At 46.3% G+C, this 21972-nt stretch overlaps 1 protein-coding gene across 2 annotated transcripts in view; it reads right to left on the bottom strand.

The window, feature by feature from the left end:
- Positions 1-21972, bottom strand: part of Pde10a (phosphodiesterase 10A) — a 517525-nt gene that overhangs the window by 493947 nt on the left and 1606 nt on the right. The window contains exon 1 of one of the 2 annotated variants that reach the window (XM_008835118.3): positions 21628-21952. The exons of the other annotated variant lie outside the window; for it this stretch is intronic. Within the exon in view, the coding sequence (XP_008833340.1) occupies positions 21628-21733 (106 nt within the window). The 5' untranslated portion in view covers positions 21734-21952. Of the gene's footprint in view, positions 1-21627; positions 21953-21972 lie in introns of those variants that run through there. 2 annotated transcript variants of the gene reach the window in all.

Here is a 21972-nt window from a genome sequence, read left to right as displayed (position 1 = left end):
ATATAACTTGCCTGCTAGTCCTGCAATCCCCATGTCGTCTCTCCATTGGGCTTTACCTCCCCACAGAAATCAGGTGGGAATGAATAGTCCAGCAAAGCCCAGGAGAAATATGCTTCCCACTGAGCTGGGAGAAGATGTGGTAAGGACCAGCTCTGCTTTTCCTGATGTCGTGCACACGCTGCAGTGCCAGCTTTGTGTGTTTTGGTCCATTCTCTAGTGTCTACAGGACACCAGTCAGAATGTGAGCTCCTCGGTGGGTTCTAGAGAGGTCAGGTCTAGTCCCAACCAGCCAGAAACATTGAAAGTCCTCATCTGTATCTGTTTCTGTACCCGTATGAATACCTCTTTATAAAACCTGTAGGATGCCCAGGCAGTGATCACTACTATCACCCTGTGGGTGGATAGAGCCAATCTGTTCTAGGCCAGGCCTGTGTGCCTGTCTTAGTTTCCTTTCCTGTTGCTTTGGAAACATACTCTGACAAAAGCAACTTACAGGAGTGAGGGTTGATTCTGACTCACAGTTCAGATGATGGTCTGTCCCGATGGTGAAGTCACAACAGCAGGAGTTGAAGCAGCTGGTGTAACCACATCCACAGTCGGAAGAAGAGAGCATTCAGGGTGGGCACGCTCGGCTCACTCCATTTTCTGCAGCCCAGGATCCTCCAGGAGGGACAGCACCACCCACAGTGGGCGTGTCGTCCCAGCCCAATTAACAATCAGGATAGACCCCCCCAAACAGGCCCAAAGGCCCATCTCCCAGGTGATTCTAAAGTCTACCAGGTTGACAATTATCACCCACAGCTGTCACCTGAGGTGCTCTAGTCATCAGCAGACCTACTGTGCGAGGTGCCACCATGTAGGCTTGCTTAAACCTGATTGCTCTATGAGCCAAAGGGAAAGCACACAAGCATGCATGTGCATGTATACGTAGCACAGCCAAGCTGTGATTTCTGTCCGCTACCCAGCCTTAGGAACGCATTATCCTGTGAGGGAGGAGAATTGTTCAGGCAGCTTGTCCTACGCTTTGAAATAAAGGTTTTCCGAGTCATTAATCAGTTGTTTGAGATCCCCACACAGATACATTAATCACACCTCCACACATACATGAATATACACTGATGTATATATACTAACATACACATGTACACTAGCATGCACATTGCATACACACATATACTAACATATGCTTACATTAATATACATATATGTACCTATACATGCATATACTATAGGCATGTACATAAATACTAGCATTCATGTGCATACATGCACACATACATGAACAGAAAAGCAGATGTAAAACATACATATACATACACTAACATACATACACTCATATACACACATTTACCTATGTATGCAGTAACATTTACATATACTAACACACACATGAACCCATGTACATACAAGCACATATAGGCACCAAAATGCACATATACATGTTTGCACATGTACTAAGATAAGCACGCAATATATATATATATATATATATACATACATACTAATGTGCACGTATACATATACTGATATATGGTAACATTCTCAGATATGCACACACATGCTGCATATGCATACATACACTAACATGCTCACACAGACACACACACATACTTATGTACACTAACATACACAAATACAAACTTCACCAAAAAGGGCAAAGCTTTCCTCCCCGATCCCCGTCCCAGACAGCTCACACCTTCCATCTGGGCCGTGGCTGGTTCATTTGTAGCTCAGATGTCTGCAGTGACATGTACCCAGGCTGCTGTGTGCTGTTATTGTGATTCCCATTTCACAGAGGCCAAGCTGACACTGTTAGGACCAGCGGAGCTCAAGTAGCCCCAGATTCAAATCTCATCTCAACTCCCTGCTGGCCGTACACTTTCAGAGTACTTAACATCTTTTACTCACACTTTACTCATCAGAAATGGAAGGGGCAAAATCTACCCCTAGAGGACTGTAGAGAAAGTTTTACAGAAAAGTATCAAGCGTGTACTTGAAAAGAGATAAATTGAGGGCTAGCGAGACAGTTCAGTGGATAAAGTGCTTGCCATGCAGGTATGAAAACCTGTGTTCAATCCCCAGCGCCCAGTAACAAGGTGGGCACGGCAGCACATCTCTAAATCCAGCACAGGGGAGGTAGAAACAGGCAGATCCCTGGGCTCGCTGGCCAGCTAGTCTAGCCAGTCTGCAAGCTCTGGGTTCAGTGAGAGACCCTGTCTCAAAAAATAAGATGAAGTGTGACAGGAAGACCCCCAGCATCAACCTCTGGCCTGTGACTCACCATCTCATCGTCACTCCCTGACATGCACAAAATTAAAACAATTCTTTTTGTCCATAAAGAGAAAGGTCCCAAGAGGAGAGTTCGGACCAGAGTCACCTGACTGGTGCAAGGTAGGAAGAGCAGTGAGCACCCTCAAGCCTGGCAGACTGCAGAAAAGCCTTCCCGGGGCGTCCCCCACTCCTGGCATCCCTCTTCTCACAGTGCCTACTTCCCCTGGACCCCCTGGAGGCCCCAGCCCCTTGGCCACCTGGGCAGCATGGCATCCCCTCTGGCAGCCACAGCCAGGGCCCCTATCACAGTACCCTCATGCAGCGTGAGATACAGGCACTTCATCTGCCGACCTCTGAGGGTAGGCGCTGAGGTTGAGCTGTGGCTTTCCAGCCATGAGCCACAACGGTCAAGGTTAGATAGGAGAAGAGTCATCAAGGTCAAGGACCCCAATGGCAAGGCGACTTGGTCCCTGTCTGAAGGGCCTAGCCACAACAGCAAATCTAAAATCTACTGCTGCACTAAAACCCACAGACACACAGGCCACGCTCAGTCAGCTCCACATTCTTTTCTTGATTTGTGGACAAGAAATTCTTGACTCTCTCTAGAAGCCTCTCTGTAGGATTCAACCTATGTCTTTATCATCAACCTTGAAGAAACACCACCATGTTTCCCCCAAACAAGCCACGTTCCCTGTCCAAGTCAAGCATCTGTGACTTAGCACCAGGAACCCTGCAAACTAGAAGGGAACTCAGTAACAGACGCTCACCTGCTCATCTGGTGGGAGCAAAGGTCACGACCAATGCTCGCTGTCTCTCTCTCTCTCTCTTTTTTCTCTCTGTCTCGCTGTCTCCCTGCTCTCTCTTTCTCCTTAATTTTGTACTGTTTTCAAAAGGTAAAGGTGAAATCTGAGCATAATAACTGAAATGATAACTTCAAAAATTGCCTAAACAGTTCCATTTGAGTGATGCTGATAGTGATCATAGAACCAGCTGTAGATCTCTGTGTCTTTGTCTCTCTCTCCTGTCTCTCCATCAGTCCCAACCCCATCATCATCACCATCATCATCAATGCCACCATCATCACCATTATTTTTCTAACATTTCATTTATTCTTTTTATTTTGTGTGTACGAGTGTATCGCCTGCATGTACGTGAGCGCACCTGTGTCGTGCAATGCTGCAGAGGTCAGAAGAGGGCTTTGGATTCCCCTGGAACTGGAGTTAAGGACGGTTTGTAGTCACCATGTGGGTGCTGGGAATCAAACCTGGATCCTCTGCAAGAGCAGTCAGTGCTCTTAACCGCTGAGTCATCTCTCCAGCCCCATCATCATCACCATTATTACCACCACTATCATCATCATCACCATCAATCATCAACACCGCCACCACGTCATCATTCCCATCACTGTCACCATCATCACCAACATTACCATCACTGTAACCACCTTTACCATAAACACCACCATCACCACCATCATCTCCAACCCTATCACTAGGCCCAAGGGCTGCCAAGCATTATCGGACCTGGTCCAATCAATGAAGCAGTGCCAGATCGTATATAAACGTAACTCACCGGCAGTAAAAGAACACTCAAGTATCACACATTTGCTGTATCCTAGGCACAGGATCAACCCATGTGATAAGAAACGTCTGTTCAGTGGAACACAAAAGACAGTGGAAACTGCTTGAGAAAAATCACTTTACAGAGAAAGCACAAGCAGCTTTACTAGAGGAAGACAAAACACTGAGTCACCGGAGAACAGAGAACAGAGAAAGGAAGGGTCAGGACAAAGAGGCCTCAAGTGGACAGTTGGGTCAGAGGTCAGGGTAATGACAGAAGGGGCTGCAAATGATAGGCAGCTTTGCCAAACAACCCCAAAGGCTAATCATGTTCACGTTCAAGCCGGTACAGTTGGGCTGTTCTGTTCTGTAAAATCGGTGTAGAGATTTATAAAAAGCATATGAAACCACATGAGAAAACCAGTGTCTTCCAAGGGGGAGATGAGGTTCTAAATTAAGAGAGTAACAATGAGAAAGTTGTGAGGAGCCAGGGGAGAAAGAGGAGGCAGAACCCACACCACTGTGCAAGAAACGCATCCGTCCCCCACCCCGAGCCGGGTGGGCAGCATGGTGATGTGTGGCCGCTTCCTGGTGCAGAGTCCAGCAGAAGCCGCTCTGAGAGGACACAAGGCCAACTTGTGCTTTCAGGAGTGAGAGAGCAAGCCTGGAGCAGGTGTGAAGCAGGGCTGTGAGTTAAGCTATGCAGCCGAAGAAGGCTATGAAAGGAAGAGCCCCAGTGCCATCAGCAAGGGCTGAGCGACATTCCAGTCCAGACACTAACATCTGACTGCTGCCCAGCACCCGCTCCAGGGTCCTCCTCTGTATACTTCTGTGTCATTTACGTTGCTTGGGCAATAGAACGTATTGGTGGCTTTGGCCTTGTATTTGCAACTGGAAGCATCTGGAAACGTGGCCAGATGTCAACAGCGGCAGAGACGATTCTGTCTGCCTCTGGACAGGGCGCCAGAGCTGCGTGGTTGCAGCAGAGAGCCCTAAGGCAGGCTCCAGGATACCAGCAGGTGAATCACATGGAGATTCTGAAGGGGAGGCCACAATGGCTGTGTTCCTTCCAGGGGTTTTCGTCACAACTACATAAGCTATTCAGTGAACAAAGTATGTGTTGCCAAGTACACATCGTGAATCCCGCTACGTTCCACTAGACAAATGGACTGTGAATGTTTGTAGCCATCTGGACGCATCATGAGCACCTCCATACACAACTTCCTTCATCAGACCACGGGACTACAAAGACAGGGCTTGACTTCCAGGAGATCTAAGACAGTAAGCCAACCGGAGAGAGGGATTGCGGGTTGTGGGAGTTCCACGCCGGCACCGTGAAGGCCTAAGGGAATAGGGTCACTGCAGGCCGTTCTCACAAGGGGCTGGCCCCAACCTGGGTCTCCTACATGCTTCCCAAAGGAGCTTTAGATCTAGGGGTGTAACTTTGGGGGTCGCTGTCACCTCTACATGTCACCCTCACCCCCGCCCTGCTTCTCACTGTGATCTGCTGAGTGTTCCTGCCTCTGTGGCTGTTACTCTGGGCCTTGGATGTAGACAACAGGTACACAGACTGAGTGATGGGATGGACCACTTGCCTAGAGAATAATGCCTTCCTTCCTTCCTCTGAGGTCATTTCTGTACTCTGACTTTACGACAGAAGAGACTCCAGGCAGTTTACAAAAATGCACAGAACAGAGACAAGAGAAGAAGACGGTTCCTGCCTCTGTGGCTGTTACTCTGGGCCTTGGATGTAGACAACAGGTACACAGACTGAGTGATGGGATGGACCACTTGCCTAGAGAATAATGCCTTCCTTCCTTCCTCTGAGGTCATTTCTGTACTCTGACTTTACAACAGAAGAGACTCCAGGCAGTTTACAAGAATGCACAGAACAGAGACAAGAGAAGAAGACAGTAAACGCGCAAAGACAAACGGGAGTGCGGGACAGCAACAGGTGAGACAGGGCCAAGGGGAGCACCTGGGTGGCCGCCCCAAATCGGAGACAAGAATGTGACTGCTGAGCTTCTGAAAACCAGTGAGAACTGGAGCCACCATTGCAAGAGGTACAAAGCACGTGCCACGCCCTGAGGGCCCTGCTGATCCCAGAGAGGCCCTGGGCTCCAATTCTCACCCCTGGGCCTGCCTCGCAAGCTGAAAACTTGGGGAGAAGGAAGACCCACTTTAAACAAACGGGTAAACTAACAGAAAATATTCAGCCATTGGAGATTCTGAAAAGCATTGGTATTAACCTTATTCTCTGAAAGTTAAAAAGTATTTTATAAATGCATATGAGGCAAGGGCAGGAATTTAAATGCAGAAAGCACTGTCCTGAGGATGGTAAGAGAGGACTGCGGTCTCAGGCACCGTCCCTGATGGCACAGACTTGCCTTTAGATTCTTGGACCTCACCTCTGTGCTGCTGAGAGACCGGCCACTGATGGCCCAGCTTGTCTTCTCAGATCTCACCAGCTCTCATGTGTCGGGCACAGGAGAGGGGATTCCTGTGTTGTGAGAATGGGCAGGCCCCTGTTTCTGTACACAGACTCCTCCCTGGCCTCATAATGGTGTCCTCCAGCATTACACCCAGCTGTTTCCTCAGAGAGGCAAAGCATATGTAAGTACTGAATACAATCCGAAAATTCTGTCATGTGCTAAGCAATGAAGAGATTGGGAGAGACTTCCAGAGGAAAGTGAGCAGAAGGTACCCACCCATTATCACCCCGGAATGACAGGGAATGGGACGGGAAGGTTGAGGTGGAGCTCAGGTCCAATGTGATAGTTCTACCCTAGGAGGGCAAGGACCCCATCTGGGAAACAGGCAGAGGGGACTCAGGACAGGTAGGTGGTCAGCAGGGTGCTGGGTGGGATGCGCAGTGTGTGCCTATGCAAGCCAGGCCTAACCAGGCCAGAGGCATTGACTGCATTTTGTAAGTATCCCATCCAAGCCCTCTGGTCTGTGATGGGTGGCACCACCTTCCCTGATAAGCAGAGCAGGCTGCCTCAGAGCAGGAGAGCCTCCCCACCTCACAGGCGAGCCTCCCCACCTAAAACAGGTTTCTAGAACAAGGCTTAAGAAGATATCAGAGAATCTTATTCTTCAATAAGCAAGGAGCAGAATCAGCCATGCTAGGCTCTGTGTCACATGACGAGACGTTCACAGGGAGAGGGGAGGAATGCGTCCCATCACAGAGTTCTTAAATCCCAACCCAGTGACCCAGTGACATGGAGAAGGCTCTGAGTGTCCAACCCAGGTACTTAGAAGATGATTAGCAGATCAAAGTGAAATGTCCTACAGTCTACCCACAGGCGCTGGAAAGCCACTTGATTAAAATTCCATCTCCAACATCTACTCTTGATTAAAAAGACAACCATTCATGAAAGGCCTGAGGGTGGGCTGGAGGGGGCAGGGGTTGAGTGGTTCAGGGCCTCGCAGACCACACCGAGAGCTAGAAAGTGCCCTCACATCACCTGGAGGTGACCTGTCTCTACCCAAAAGCCACCACTGTGCCACATGGAAAAACGGAGCAACGCTGTCATAGAATCATTGTGGCTGTTACTATCTGATGACATTCTAGAAGCATTGAGAGATGCAATAGGACGAGAGAGACGAGACGCGATATTTAGAAAAGGAAAGTAAAATGACCAATATGCAAATTACGTTGACTACCGTGGGAACTTGAGAACAATTGTCTAAAAAAATGAGTATAAACGACAGAGGAAGGCAGTAGGGTGCTGAGTGCGAGTCAGCATTTGCTGAGGGACTGGAGAAGGCAGAGAGTGTCCACCCTGCATAAGGGAAAAGCAGCACTTAGGGAAGCCGGGGCGCACAGAACAGTGATCGGGACTGGGAAGGAGCTATGGCCAGCTTTCTCCTGGTCAGAGAAGAGAACTGGGGATAAAATTATTAAGAAATGGCACGAAGTGATATCTCTGCTGTGTCTGTCCCTCTGGCTCTCCCTGATTTGTGTAGTTGTGTTGCTGTATAGGAAGTGTATCCTGAATATTCAGGTGCTGGCTCAGGTGAGAAATTGCACATGCTTCCTTTCTGCAAGTTTGAAATTGTTTCAAAATGTTTATTAAAGATATTCATAACATTTCCATATATAGAAAAATCTACTGCTTAAAAGATTTGGAAGGGCTAACAAGATGGCTCAGGAGTGAGAGAGCTTGCAGCCAAGCCTGATGACCTCAGTTCAATCCCTGGGATCCACATGATAGAACAGTAGAACAAGAAAACCAATTCCTACAAGTTGTTCTCCATATGCTACAACTCACTCTTGGATGCACCACACACACACCACATACCACACACACCACACACACCACACACACCACACACACCACACATACCACATACCACACACATACACACACACCCCACACCACACACACCACACACACCACACACACACCACACACACCACACACACACACCACACACCACCACACACATACACACCACACACACATACACACACCACATACACTCACACACACACCACACACACCACACACACACACCACACATACCATACACACATACCCCACACCACACATACCACACACATACCACACACACACACACACCACACACATCACACACACCACACACATACCACACACACCACACACACCACACACACCACACACATATCACACACAGCACACGCACCACACACACACACCACACATACCACACACATCACACACAGCACACGCACCACACACACACATACCACACACACACACACACCACATACCACACACACACCACACACACACACACACACAAATTAAATAAATAAATAAACAAACAGAAAAGACTTAAGAAGTTTCTCCATTCATTAAGGACAACTTTAAAAGGAGACAAATATGCGTACAGGCAGACTTTGAGGAAATGGGAAATCCCTATATGGAGAAATTTTTAAATATTACTGAATGATGTAGGAGACATAAACCTTTTCATATTTTTTGGTTTGGGTTGTATTGAGTTTCCATTCAAACACAGATGAATAAAATTAAAAGTGATGAGAAATGCACTGACCACAGCTTCATCCCGGGCCGGAGCTGTTCGTAATCTGATCACCAGCAAGGAATTCTCTGGAGCCTTCCTGCTGTGAAGATCAAAGCCCCTGACAATAAAGTTTAAAACAGCACAGAACTGGGTTCCAACTGCTAAATCCAAGATACTTGGACACAAGGAGTAGCACCTTGTGACTCCTGAGCACTTCAAGCTGGAAGTTCAAGGCTAGCCTTGCCCCAAAGCATCCAAGCCCAGGAGGAATGGGAAGTCCCTTCTAGAAACGTCTTTCTATATGGCTTTGGACAAATCCATAAAACTGTTCATTTATTGGCTCATATAACACAACAACACATTCTTTTTAAAGATTTGTTTTTATTTTATGTGTATGAGTGTTTTGCCTGCACGTGTGTGTGTGTGTGTGTGTGTGTGTGTGTGTGTACCATGTATGTGCAATGGCCATGGAAGCCAGAAGAGGGCATCAGATCCCCTGTAGCTACAGTTATTTATGGACAGTTGTTAGCCACTATGTGGGTGCAGGGAACCAAACTTGGGTCCTCTGCAAGAGCAGCTAGTGTTCTTAATCATTGAACCATCTCTCCAGTCCCATCATACAACAAATTCTTCTTACTATAAAGACTGAAAATTCCTAAGGACTTGGAAAATAAAGCCTTACCCATCCCCCACTGTGAGACCCTGAGATTGAGTGGCAATGAAGTCTTCATTTTCTTTTCTGTCTCCCCTCATCCAAACTCAGACCCAGATTGTCTGTGGTGTTTTTCCAATTAAGAACAAAGTTTTACTTATACATATATGTGTGTGTACATATGTGTGTGTACATATGTATTACTGAAGATGAGAACAGAAGGGATAAAACAACGGTAACTCCTCATTTTAAAATATTTTATTTATTACCTTTATTTGTATGAATGTATTGTCTACATGTCTATAAGTGCACCCATGTTGTGCAGTGCCTGTGGAGGTCAGGAGAGGCATCAGATCCCCTAGAACTGGAGTTGCAGACAGTTGTTAGCTGCCATTTGTTGCTGGGAACCAAACCCGGGTCCTCTGCAAGAGCAGCCAGTGCTCTTAACCGCTGAGCCATCTCTCCAGCCCCTGCTTCAGAGAAGAGGATGATGGAGAGATGACTCAGCAATTAAAAGCACATACTACTCTTACAGAGGACCTGAGTTTGGTTCCTAACACCCATATTAGGCAGCTCAAATAACCTGTAACTCCAGCTCCAGGGAATCTGACACCCTCTTCTGACCTCCATGGACACTGCATGTACATGCACAGACACACACACAGACACATCATTTTAGAAAATAAATTGATAAATAAAAATATTTTAAAATGAATAAATAAAAGAGAACTGAAAAAGTAGAATTATCGGCCCTGGAAATTGAAACAGTGCAGACAACCATGGCCATGTAGGCATTTCCACAGACAATTTGAAATTAATTTTTGCAAATTGGCATGCAGGCAGCCACAGTTTTTATTTATTTATTTCATTAGCATCCTCTACTTCTAAGCTAGTCAGATTTCACTCTCAAATTAAAAAAAAAAAACTAAAGAACTGTACTACCGCTCCATGTGTTCCAGTTTAGTTTAAAGAGACTGAGCCACATAAGAAGTGGCACCTGGTAGGGCAGCAATCAGGGCAGAAGTGACAGAAGCTGCAGCCCAGACTCCTGGGACGTGAGGGGGTGAGAAGAAAAGCTACGCTCTGCAAGCCCCAAAGACTTTCACTCAAAGGAAAAAAAAAAGCATAATTATTCCCCAAGCACGCTGGAATAAAGATTGCAAATTAGATGTGAAAAGTTTTCAAGAGTATAAAATTGGTGTAAAAAGGAGTGTGCCCTTCCCTCTGGAGGAAGTAGAGACCATTCTGTTCCACGCACTGGGGAGCAGGAATTCTAATTCCTGGGGGACTACCATCTGCCACCTGGAAGGGGACTGTGCTTTCTCTGCCTAGACAGGACACCCACATGTTCCTGCACCCTTGGTATCACCCATCTTCATCTTCCGCATTCCACCCCACCATGTGTGTCCCAGTCTTTACATCATTAAAAAAAAGTATCTAGGGGGCTGAAGAGACGGCTCAGTGGAAGAGCACTGGCTGCTCTGGCAGAGGACCCGGGTTCAATTCCCAGCACTTACATGGTGGCTAACAATCATCCATAACTCTAGTTACAAGGGTTCTAGCACCCTCATCTGACCTGAGTACTGCACAACACAAGCACATTTACATGCAGGTAATACTCATCCACATAAAATAAAAATAATAATAAAGCATTTTCAATCATCTATAGGACATCTACTCTGGTGCTTCTCACAGGAGGAGTGAGGGAATGGAGAACCGGCTGTGCTCTGCTGTGTCTCCAGTGAAGCTGGCCGCCCCAGGTTCAGACAAGAGAGACACTGTCGACGGCAGGCACCAGAGGCTGGCGTCCACACACCCGTTCGGAGGACCAGGCTTCAGGGGGCCTTACAGTGCTTCAAAGGACAATCCTTAACCCAACGAGATTTGCTTCGATTTACTTATCATTTATTCATCACAATTCCGCCACGGCTGTCTCTCCACCATGACCAGAATATCTAGAAAATTTCTAGACCACCGTTCTAGGAACTCAGGTTTAACTTTAAACACGCTGACATGTACCATGAGGCTGCCTGACACAGCAGCTGTCAAGTCAGGAGGTTATTACTTTTTCAAGTTACTATAAAAAGTATTTGACGATAGAACCAAAGCACACAGGAAGTGGGGAGCAACCCCGCTGCCCCCTCGTTCCTCCTCATCACACAAACCCCTTCTATCCGCTAACCCTCCCCCTCCCTCTTCTTCCTCACTTCATTCAGTTTTTGAAAGTACAGTTGGGGTACATTGACCTTATGACCCACAAGAGGCTGCTACCCATAATTTGAAAACACTGAGACCTATTCTAACGCTCCGGAGCGAAGGTGCCTGAGGATTCCTGAGCTCGTCGTGTGAGTGGAAGACTAAAAAGTTTTGACTAAAGCTGCTGACCTGGACTAAGGACTGCACTGTATTAATGAAAGATTAGATTTCTCTTCAAGCAAACATTGTGAAGGCTCAGTCCCTCCTGCCCAATAACGTCGGGGATGCTTCAGGAAGAGCCCAAGGCCAGCCCTGCCGAACTGGACGTGAGGAGTGCGCATGTGTACCAAGGCCGGAGGTCAGCACGTGGTGCTATCCCTGGGGTGCTGTCACTTAGCTTTGTGAGGCAGGGTAGCTCTCTAGCATAGGGCCTGTGGAGCAGGCTAAACTGGCTGGCACGCGACCCACCGGGCCTCACCCATCTCTGCCTCTGCAATAATGGGATTTGCCACCACTCCAGGCTTTTTATGTGACTGCTGGGGATCAAACAGAGTCATTCTCAGCCCCAAAGACAGAACTTTCATAGGAATATCCCAGAAGATCATGCCTGGCTGGACAGCAGATTTTTGGTTTGTAAATATAGTAACAAGGTCTTGCCTCAAAGGATTTTTTTTTCTTCATCTTCTTTGATAATTGGGCAATAATGTCTTTCTTCGATAACATGATTTCTTAACAAAACTAAAGCATTTTTGCTTCAAAATTATCAGCTTAATGGGATATTCTGATGAGTCTGGAATGGCAGCAGGTCAAGAGACGTGAGGCCTGTGGAGGCCAGCCACATTCATGAGGTTTCGGAGAGGAACGAGAACTCTAACAGAAACTGGGCTAGAAGACACCCAGGTTATGTTCTGGCAAAGAGCTCAGCCACACCTGTCTATCCTGAGAACCTGAGTGGAGCTGGATTTAAAAGTACTGGGCAGTATGTTTGGCAGAGGAAACTTCAAGGCAGAGTGGCATTCAGCCCACATGGCATGGCTACTGCTCAGTGTTCAGATCTACAGTGGACAAGGAGAGCTCAAAGGACAAAGCATCTGTGATGTCAGAGACAAACCTCACGGGATGGGAGAGATGGCTCAGCGGTTAAGAGCACTGGCTGCTCACACAGTGGACCTGGGTTCAGTTCCCAGCACCCACATGACAGCTAACCACTACCTATAACCCTAGTTCCAGGGGATCTGACACCCCCTTCTGGGCATTGCACACAGGGGTGTGCTTGCATACTTGCAGGCAAAACACATACACATAAAATAAAAGCAAATTTAAAAAAAGAGAGAAACTTGACTCCCTTCTCTAGGACAACACATAGTTAGGCCCCACACTCAGTACCATTTTCTGTACTCATTACCTTCTTCTATGCTGTGACCAAATTCCTGACAAGAAGACCCTTAAGGGAGGAGGGTTTAGTCTGGTTTACAGTCCAAGGGAATCAGTCCCTCATGATAGAGCAGCCATAATGGAAGAGAGGGAAGGCGTGGTGCAGGAGAAGACAGCTGGCTGGTCACCACCACGCATCCCCACTCAGGAAGCAGAAGAGGGATGAATGCACTGCTTGGCTCCCATTGTTCAAGGACCCTTGTTCAAGGACCCCAGTTCATGGAATAGGGTCACCCACAGTTGAGGTGGGTCTTTCCATCTCAATTAACCTAATCTAGACACTCACTAATAGACATGCTGAGTGGTTTGTCTCCTAAGTCATTCTAGATCCTGTCACGTTGACAGTATTAACCATCACACTGTTGGTGGGGAGATTTGAACATGTGCTCACATTGGGTAGCAGTGTTACAACAGTGTTAAGTGTTCTGTCTGAGGTCACACAGTACAAGGCCTTGCTTTAGGAAGATGTAGGGTTGAGTTTTCCACCAGGATAACGTTTACCCCACAGTCAGTTCGGATGTCAAGCCTGTGGCACATACACAAAGAGGTCTCCAAAATTTACTGACGCCAGAAGGAGGCTTTCTGAAGAGTGTGGAGCTGACTTTTAAGTACGTCTGAAAGAAAGGGAGGACACGGCTGAGGTCAACTGTAACCGACGTGGGGCTGAAAGGTTCTTCCACACAGGCTCCTTAGGGTTGGGCTCCCATCAGTGCCCAAGAAATACCTGGGCTTTGTTATCAGCTGGTGAGGCAGAATGGGAAGGGAAAATATTTTGCCTCTGACCCATCTATACGAGGCTTTCATGCCTGAAAATTCAGTCATAAGGGCAGACTTTTACAAATAGGAAATGCTGTACTGTAATAACGTGTGGTACTGTGTTTTAATCGTTTGTGCGTGTGTATTAATCTCAGATTAAAATCTTCTTTCATGAATGGAAAACTCTCGCAGCTCAATGTAACTGCTCCCTCTCGCCTATAACCATCTACAGGATCTTTTCATGGTTTCCATCAAATCGGACACTTAATGACTTGTTTCACTTCAGCAAAGAAGCAGTGCGTGTCCCCTGTTGTGCCATGACACCATAAAATAGTAGACAGACAGGGAAGGCAGACAGGAACACATCAGCTAATGCCTTTTCCTTTTGAGAGTTTACATTCTGATTGATGAAAGGCAAAGCTTCTAAACATATAAAATGTACTTTAAAAATTAGAAAACCTGAATTCTTCGCTGTAGTTATACCAGAGTCCAAGAGTGAGAGTTTTACTAAAATTTCATGGGTCTCCCCAGAAATAGTATTAGTATTTCTATTTTAAAATACATATTTTAATTTTTAATCACCTTGTATTTATTAATGTGTATGTGTGTGTGTGTGTACATGTGCATATCCCACAGCATGTGTGCAGGTCAACAGACAGCTTGGGGGAATCAGTTCGTTCTGTGATGTGGGTCCTGAGAATTGACCTCAGGTTGTCACTTGACATGGTCACCTTTACCCTCTGAGCCATCTTGTTAGCCCAAATATACATTTTAATAACACAGCTCATTCTCCATCATTATTTAAACACCCTCCATGTTTGTCCTAAGCAAAACCACAAATTCATCACAGATCCTGGCAAACACAACACTGTGTATTAGCCGATTCTGTTGTCACTGTGACAAAATATCTTAGATATATTAGAAAACAATGTCAAAGGAAAAGGATTGATTTTGCTTGTGGCTTCAGAGTTTCAGTTCATGGGAAGGAGCCTCAGAGTTCACATTACGGTGTTTGAGAAGCAGAGAGAACATGGTCTGGCTAGTGTGCTCTCTCCAATTCGCCTCTTATTCTGTCTAGGCCATGGGACAGCACCACCCACATGCAGGGTGGATCCCTCCTTGCTCCAATCTAGTCTCTGAAAATGCACTCACAGACTCACCCAAAAGCTTGCTTTGCTAATCTCCCAGGCTCTTTTCAATCCAATCCAGATGACCATGGAGATTTGCCACTACAGTGGTGACCCCAGTATCTACTTTAACCAGAGAGAAGGTAAACTCCTTTGTGGGTCTTCTCAGCTGGGACTGTCTGTATTTTGAATAATGTATCTACTGTTTTGAGGAAAGAGCCTATAGTTTCCCTCTACCCCAAGTTTGATATCACAGGTGGGGCAGAAAATGGGGCCTGTGAGCAAACTAGCCTTTGAAGGAGTTTAAACACTTGTGTCTTAGACCCAACTTCTATATCTAGTACTCTAAAAACATATCAATTTATACCACTGCTTGATTGGTATTCTCCGCTTGCTTATTACATTATTTATTAAAGCAAAGCACTATTATCGTGTGTATTATTCAATAACGGCTTAATTAAATCAGTTGTGGTATGCTGTACCATGGAATACTATACAAATAAAAATTTAACAGTAAAGTGGATCTGCGTATTCTGATAAATTTCCAAAATACACGTAGGTAAATAAAGCAGGGTAAAGGAGACTCAGGAAAAGATGCCTGTGTTTAACTGATACATCACATACACAGATCTCTATAGCACAGAGTACTTCCTTCAGCTACAGAAGCCCCAGCAACATGGTTGACCTTAGGACAAGGCGAGTGGTATTGGAGGAGGTTATATCCCACATCTTTGCTGTCCTTTTGTGTGTGATAGTTGACCATCTTGTATGTCATATATGACATATAAAATATATAACATTGCGGTATGGGGCAGTGACTGCTGCCTTATTTTCACCAAGAAAAGAGAAAGTCAGGGCTGGAGAGACGGCCCTGTGGTTAAGAGCACTGGCTGCTCTTGCAGAGGACCCAGGTTCGAATCCCAGCGCCCACCTGGTAGCTAACCGTTCATAACTCCAGTTCCAGGTGATCCGACACCCTCTTGTGTCCTCTGCAGGCATTGCACGACACAGGTGCACTGTCACACATGCAGGCATAGCACTCACACATAGAATTTTTAAGAATAGATTAAGAGAAAAAAAGAAAAGAAAAGAGAAATTCAAAGAGTGCATAACTGGATCTTTTTAAAATTTTTTGGTATGTGTTTTTTAATGATTGAAGAGTTCTTTTATTCAAAGCATTCCTCCAGAGGCTGGAGATATGGTTCAGCAGTTAAAAGCACTGAATGCTCTTGGGTTCAAATCCTAGTGCCCACATGGTGCCTAACAACTGTCCATAACTCCAGTTCCAGGGGATCCAACACCCTCTCCTGACCTCAGTGGGCATTGTACAACACAGGTGCACTTACATACATGCAGACAGTACAGTCACACACATAAATTTAAAATAACAAAATTTTTTTAATTAAAAAGTTTTCCTCCAAGCCAGGTATGGTGGTGCACGTCTTTAATCCCAGCACTTGGGAGGCAGAAACAGGTGGACGTCTGTGAGTTCAAGGCCAGCCTGGTCTACATAGCGAGTTCCAGGCCAGCTGGGGCTACAGGGAGACCTGTTTCCAAAGACCAAAAAAAAAAAAAAAAGAAAAAAAAGAAAGTGCCTTCCAGCTAACTCCTGCTATCCTGAGAAGCAAAGGTTCCCTTTGGACTATTCAGTCTGGCCACAGAAGGGATGGGGGGTGGCTTTGTCCTTACATAACTTTCTCCTCTGTTGGCAGTTCTGTTCTGCCCTGGAGGGGAGGGGCAACTGTGTCAGGAGAGTGCTGAGGAACTTAAACTTGGGCTTCATTGCTCTTGCAAGTGTGAAGAGGGTCAACTGTAAGTCAAAACATGACCTCTCCAACAGCTCTGGGATGCGCAGACCTCTGCTTCTCCCAGAAAGAAACTATCTTCCCAGCAACTGGCCTTTTAGACCATCTGGTCTGTAAGTGTTTCTTCTGTTCACCTCTCATGTTCAGAGAGGACCTTCACTGGCTTCTCCTGTAAGTTACCATTTACACTGGAGGGCAGTTGTGGTTCATCCGGTCTTCACAGAATCACAGACAACGTCATCAAAATCTGACCCTCAAAGTCAGCCAATTGGAGCCCCGCTTCGCAGATGAAGCAATGTCACGGAAGGCCGCCACTCGTCCTTTAGATGGAAATAATTTCCTTTGCGGCTCGAAAGCAAAGCTGAGGGGATGAAGATGGGCGTGTTCAAGAGTGAGGACTCAGTCTCTGTTCTGCTCGACCTTCCTGTTCTCCCCTAAACTCACTTCTCTCCTCCACCTGCCTTGGCCCTTCTGATGACAGCCTCCTTCATGACATGTAGCCAAAGGAAACTGTCATGAGAGCTAAAAACACCTGGACTAACTCTGTCATCTGCGTAGGATATGTGCCTGTGTGCTTTTTTTTTCTTTAACATTGATTCCTTCTTCCAAGGACCATGCCTGTGTTTATTACCAATGATTGTATGACACTTCTATATGTTATTAAAAAAGAGATGTTTATCATAAGACATAAAAAGTTGTCAATGTTATTAATTCCATTAAAAAACATTAATCTGTTGAAAAGGTAAGCCCAGCTGTTAGGAGACCAAATCAATACATGTAGGTCAGTTAAAAATCAACACTGTCACTGTTACTTTTAACTAGATTTAGAAATTGTAAAAGTAATTCTACTTTCCACACCCCTGGTCTAGACTCTTCCAAAGCCAACCACCCATCAATGACATGGGAAGACCACCAAACTCACTCTCTCTGATACACAGTTATACAAAACTGTTACTTATTTCTGCCATTGATTCATGGGACAATGGAATAGCCATCAATAAGCGCCACAGAAGGTGTCATAGCGTTTCCAGGAATCCAAGACATGCAAGCTACAACAGGGTCCTGCCCAGGCCACTCCTGTTCACATCTGACCAGGGCTGCTCCACAACTGGCTCTAGATACCAAGATGTACAAACCCAGAAAGCTAAGCCATGCAGAAAGGAGCTCGTGCGGAATGGAAGCTACTTTTAAAACACTTGTGACATTAATTAGATGTAATACCAGACAACTGAGATTATTTCATGCCCATAAGTCACTTCAAAATAAACTGGGGGCTAGAACTTTAAGACAGAACAACAAAGCAATATATAGTAGTCAGGGTGGGATGCAGGGAGAAAATGCAGATGAACTCGGGGAACTTACAGGGGCTAAGAACAGGCTTCTGATGACTGAGAGGTAACTGGGGCAAATGGGACTCGGTATGTCAGTGAAGACTAAAAGGAGTTAACTTGTGATTAAAACCAAGTTCCTAAGTGAATAGTAATGCTTTGGCAAGAAACTAGTAGGAAACAAATGAAGAAAATAGAAAAATTAGAAGTCTGTTCTTATAAGATACAGTTATGCAGTATATTCATCACAGATCCTAGGCATGCAAACTTCAACTGTTCCATGATCTTCACAGTTAATTGACATGATGACCTACTCTTATATCTAAGTTCAAAGCCATGAAAACAAAGTAGAAACAAAATTAGCATTGTCCAATTGCACATCAAATTTCTCTAAATCATGTAGATAAATCCTTTGCAAGTTAGGCATTGTCCTTCTGTGCATCCGGAGGGCATGGAGCCTACTGGACCTACAAGACCACACTCTGAAGATGATTCTATAGTCACACATACACATGTGCACACATGTCAAAAACTTTCAATAAACACCTCAATAAATGTTCAGACAAATCTGTGGTAGTGGACTTCATTCTCCATTTTACCCAGTTAATAAGATGGATTTATCAAGGATAAAGCAGAATCCATGTGTGTGCAGGATGACCCGTTATGATCCTGCCTTTACCTCCTAAGCAACCGCAAGGAGGAATTACTACCAATGCCTAAACCCGGGATGTCCGTAGATGCTGAGCCAACACCTGCTGGTGGCCATGGGGAACCACACGTGCCCAGCATGGACTGGAGGTAGATGAAGATGTGCAAAGGACCAGCGGGGTTTTGTTCACACTCCCATCCCACTCTTCCCTAGAAGCCTATATGCATATCAGCAGTTTCAAACTTCACATCAAATGCAGCTGCTCTCAAATGACTTTAAAAATCAATGAATACCACTGAAATTCAGTATCCAGTGCCATAATTTAACACAAGCTATCTTCTACCTTCCATGGTTGAAATGAACAAGCCGCCTTTCAGGTCACTAAATGTTCAAAGAAGCCCTCTGAAGTTCAAGGTCACCAAGGCCTCTTCTCCACCCATCACACAGGTCATCAGTTTGGCTTAGATTGCAAAGAAGCAGCAGCAACAGCTTCTTGGAGACCAAGTGGTGGGACACCACCTTCTTACCCACAAGCAGGAGTCATACGTCACCACCAGCTGTCACTCAGACCCTGTACCCACTTGGTGTCCCTCCTCCCACATCGAAAGAGCACTCACATCCACATACAGCTGCACACACGGCGCATTTCTGCCACACAGTCTGTGTCATGGCTCTGTGACCATTTCCACTTCCCAAACGAAGGTGGCCATAATCATACAGCAGTTGAGTGGTCACATCCTCAAAGTGTTCTAGAGTTCCATATTTGCAGGCATCAAGTAAATCTTGATTTACCAAATACAAAGCATACAGCAAAATCTTTAGATCTTTGTAAGCTAAAATAAAATGAAATGTTATTTCAAAATTATGGTAATTTCTGAATAATATGGACAGAGGTACATAGTGCTGCCCATTCTGACTGGCAAATTTACAAACCATTTGCTACTGGGAATAGTGACTCCCCATAGCACAGGTTTTTTTGTTTTATTCTAAAGGATAATAAATGTTTGTTATAACACAATGCTTATTTCTTTTTTTAGAACTGGCAGTCATGTATTCATTAATTAGGAAAGAAGTCTAATACGTATATTGTTATTATTTACCATAACAGTGGCGTCAGTTTGCACAGATGCCATTTGTTCTTGTCCCCAAAGAAAAGAGTGTATATCTTCATAGAGCGACCCTAGGTCAGAGGGCATATCTTCATAGAGCGACCCTAGGTCAGAGGGCATATCTTCATAGGGCGACCCTAGGTCAGAGGGCATATCTTCATAGAGCGACCCTAGGTCAGAGGGCATATCTTCATAGGGCGACCCTAGGTCAGAGGGCATATCTTCATAGGGCGACCCTAGGTCAGAGCCTATAATGCATATAGAGTTGACAAATCTGCCAACACTCATGGTAACATGGAACCATTCCCCACAGCATGATGGAAAAATACCAACCATACAAATAAGCCAATCTGTAGTTTCTAAAGTTCTTATCAAACACCTTCCCCCTCCCCAATAAAATTAATGCAGGCAAAGCTCTGACGTTCTCTAAAGTCATAACTGAGCAATGAAACTTCCAAACATACGCAGCCATTTAGAGACCATCTCTTTTGTGGTGGCAGGATGGATCAGCTATGCCACTAAAACCGAAATGTTCCATACAGGGAGAGGTGCATCCCAGCCTTGGCGTGCAACACAGTCAGACCGTGCACACACAGCTTCACGTTCTCTGCAGGAAGGACTTTGTGGCTCCATGTCCCTTGTGACGTCAGGGAGAAAAACCAAGGACTCCATTTTGGAGGCACCAGTCATCTGTGCTGATGCGCTGCCTCTTCGGAGCCTGCCTCCATCAAGGCCAGGGCTGGCTGCAGGAAGGACAGCAGGCAGGCCGAGCAGCTCTCTTCTTACTGCCCACCCACCGGGTCCAATCACCCCAGTGCATCTTCCTACCTCCTGTCTTTCCATAGCTTAGCCAACAACAAAACCTTCCCATCAGCCTCATCCCCCTCGTATTTAGCCCACAGCCCAGAAAAGATTTAACTATATCATTTGGGCCTCCTTTTAACCAAATCCAGAATGCTTTAAGTGAAATAAAAGGTGTCTGTCTAGTTTTCCTTTATGTGGAAATCAGATATCCAAGTATCACTTTTGTTCCCATAGGAAATTTTCCATCTTTACCTCTCCTCTGGTACTATTCTAGGCAGAGAAGTCCCCAACTGCTATCCTTCTCCATCTCCCCTTGAAATGAAACACATCACTTCATCTGCTCAACCCTAACCCTCCAACTTCAGGAGGATGCCAGGCCCTGCCAGTGCAGGGGATGAAGATTCTTCATGACGCAACCTCCAACATCCCTGGATTGGAGAAGCATGGAGGAAGGCAAGGGCCCTCCCCACTGCCTCCACCGGCAACAGGCACTAGGGGCATCACCAGCACCCTCCCTCCAGACACAGGGTCCTGCACTCGGACACCAACACAAGCCATACATCCACAGGACATGGTCTCCACCCCAGTGCACAGTGCACAGGACAAGGAGGCAGGCAGGGAGGAGAGAGGGCCAGCATCCTTGGCCCCTCCTGGCTCCTCCTGCCTCCATCCTATACCACCCTGCCTCTCTCCCATGCTCCAAGTTCACAGGAATCTGGGTCTCCAGCATTGGCCTAATCAGCTCATTCCCCACCCCACCCCCAATTTCCTGAAGATACACGTAATCCCATCTGTGGGGAAGTCTACCCAGTTGTCTTTCTACAAGGAGCTCTGAAGGCTGGCTGGGGCATTCCTGCAGAGCATCTCCACTCCAAATCTCTCCCCGCATGTGCTCAGTCCTCTGTCTCCTCCCCCTCCCCCTACCTGGCTCCTCGCTGCTGCCCCCAAACCAGGCAGTGGGTTCCTCCTCTGGGAGCTGGGGTTCTCCTCCACCTCCTCCGCCCTCGAGGGCTTTGCGCTTCTTCGACATCTCTGCCCAGGGCCTGGGGTTTGGGGGTTTTCTTTCCCCTCCCCCTGGCCCTCCCCCCTCCGAGAGGAGAGTGAAGGTGGGGTTAGGTGGAGAGGAAAGGGGTGGGAAGAAGAGGCCAGGGAGGGAGATGGAAAGAAATTGCTGTTGAAAGACAGGAGGGGACTCGGAAGGCAGACAGGAGAGGCAGGGACTTGTGCAGAAACCCCAGGATTGCTTCCATCAGTGCGGCCCTACTCTGG

This window comes from Nannospalax galili, unplaced genomic scaffold (genome assembly GCF_000622305.1).
Source record: "Nannospalax galili isolate Female #2095 unplaced genomic scaffold, S.galili_v1.0 scaffold1157, whole genome shotgun sequence".
Taxonomy (NCBI): Eukaryota; Metazoa; Chordata; class Mammalia; order Rodentia; family Spalacidae; genus Nannospalax; species Nannospalax galili.
This window is presented reverse-complemented; position numbering and strand designations above follow the sequence as displayed.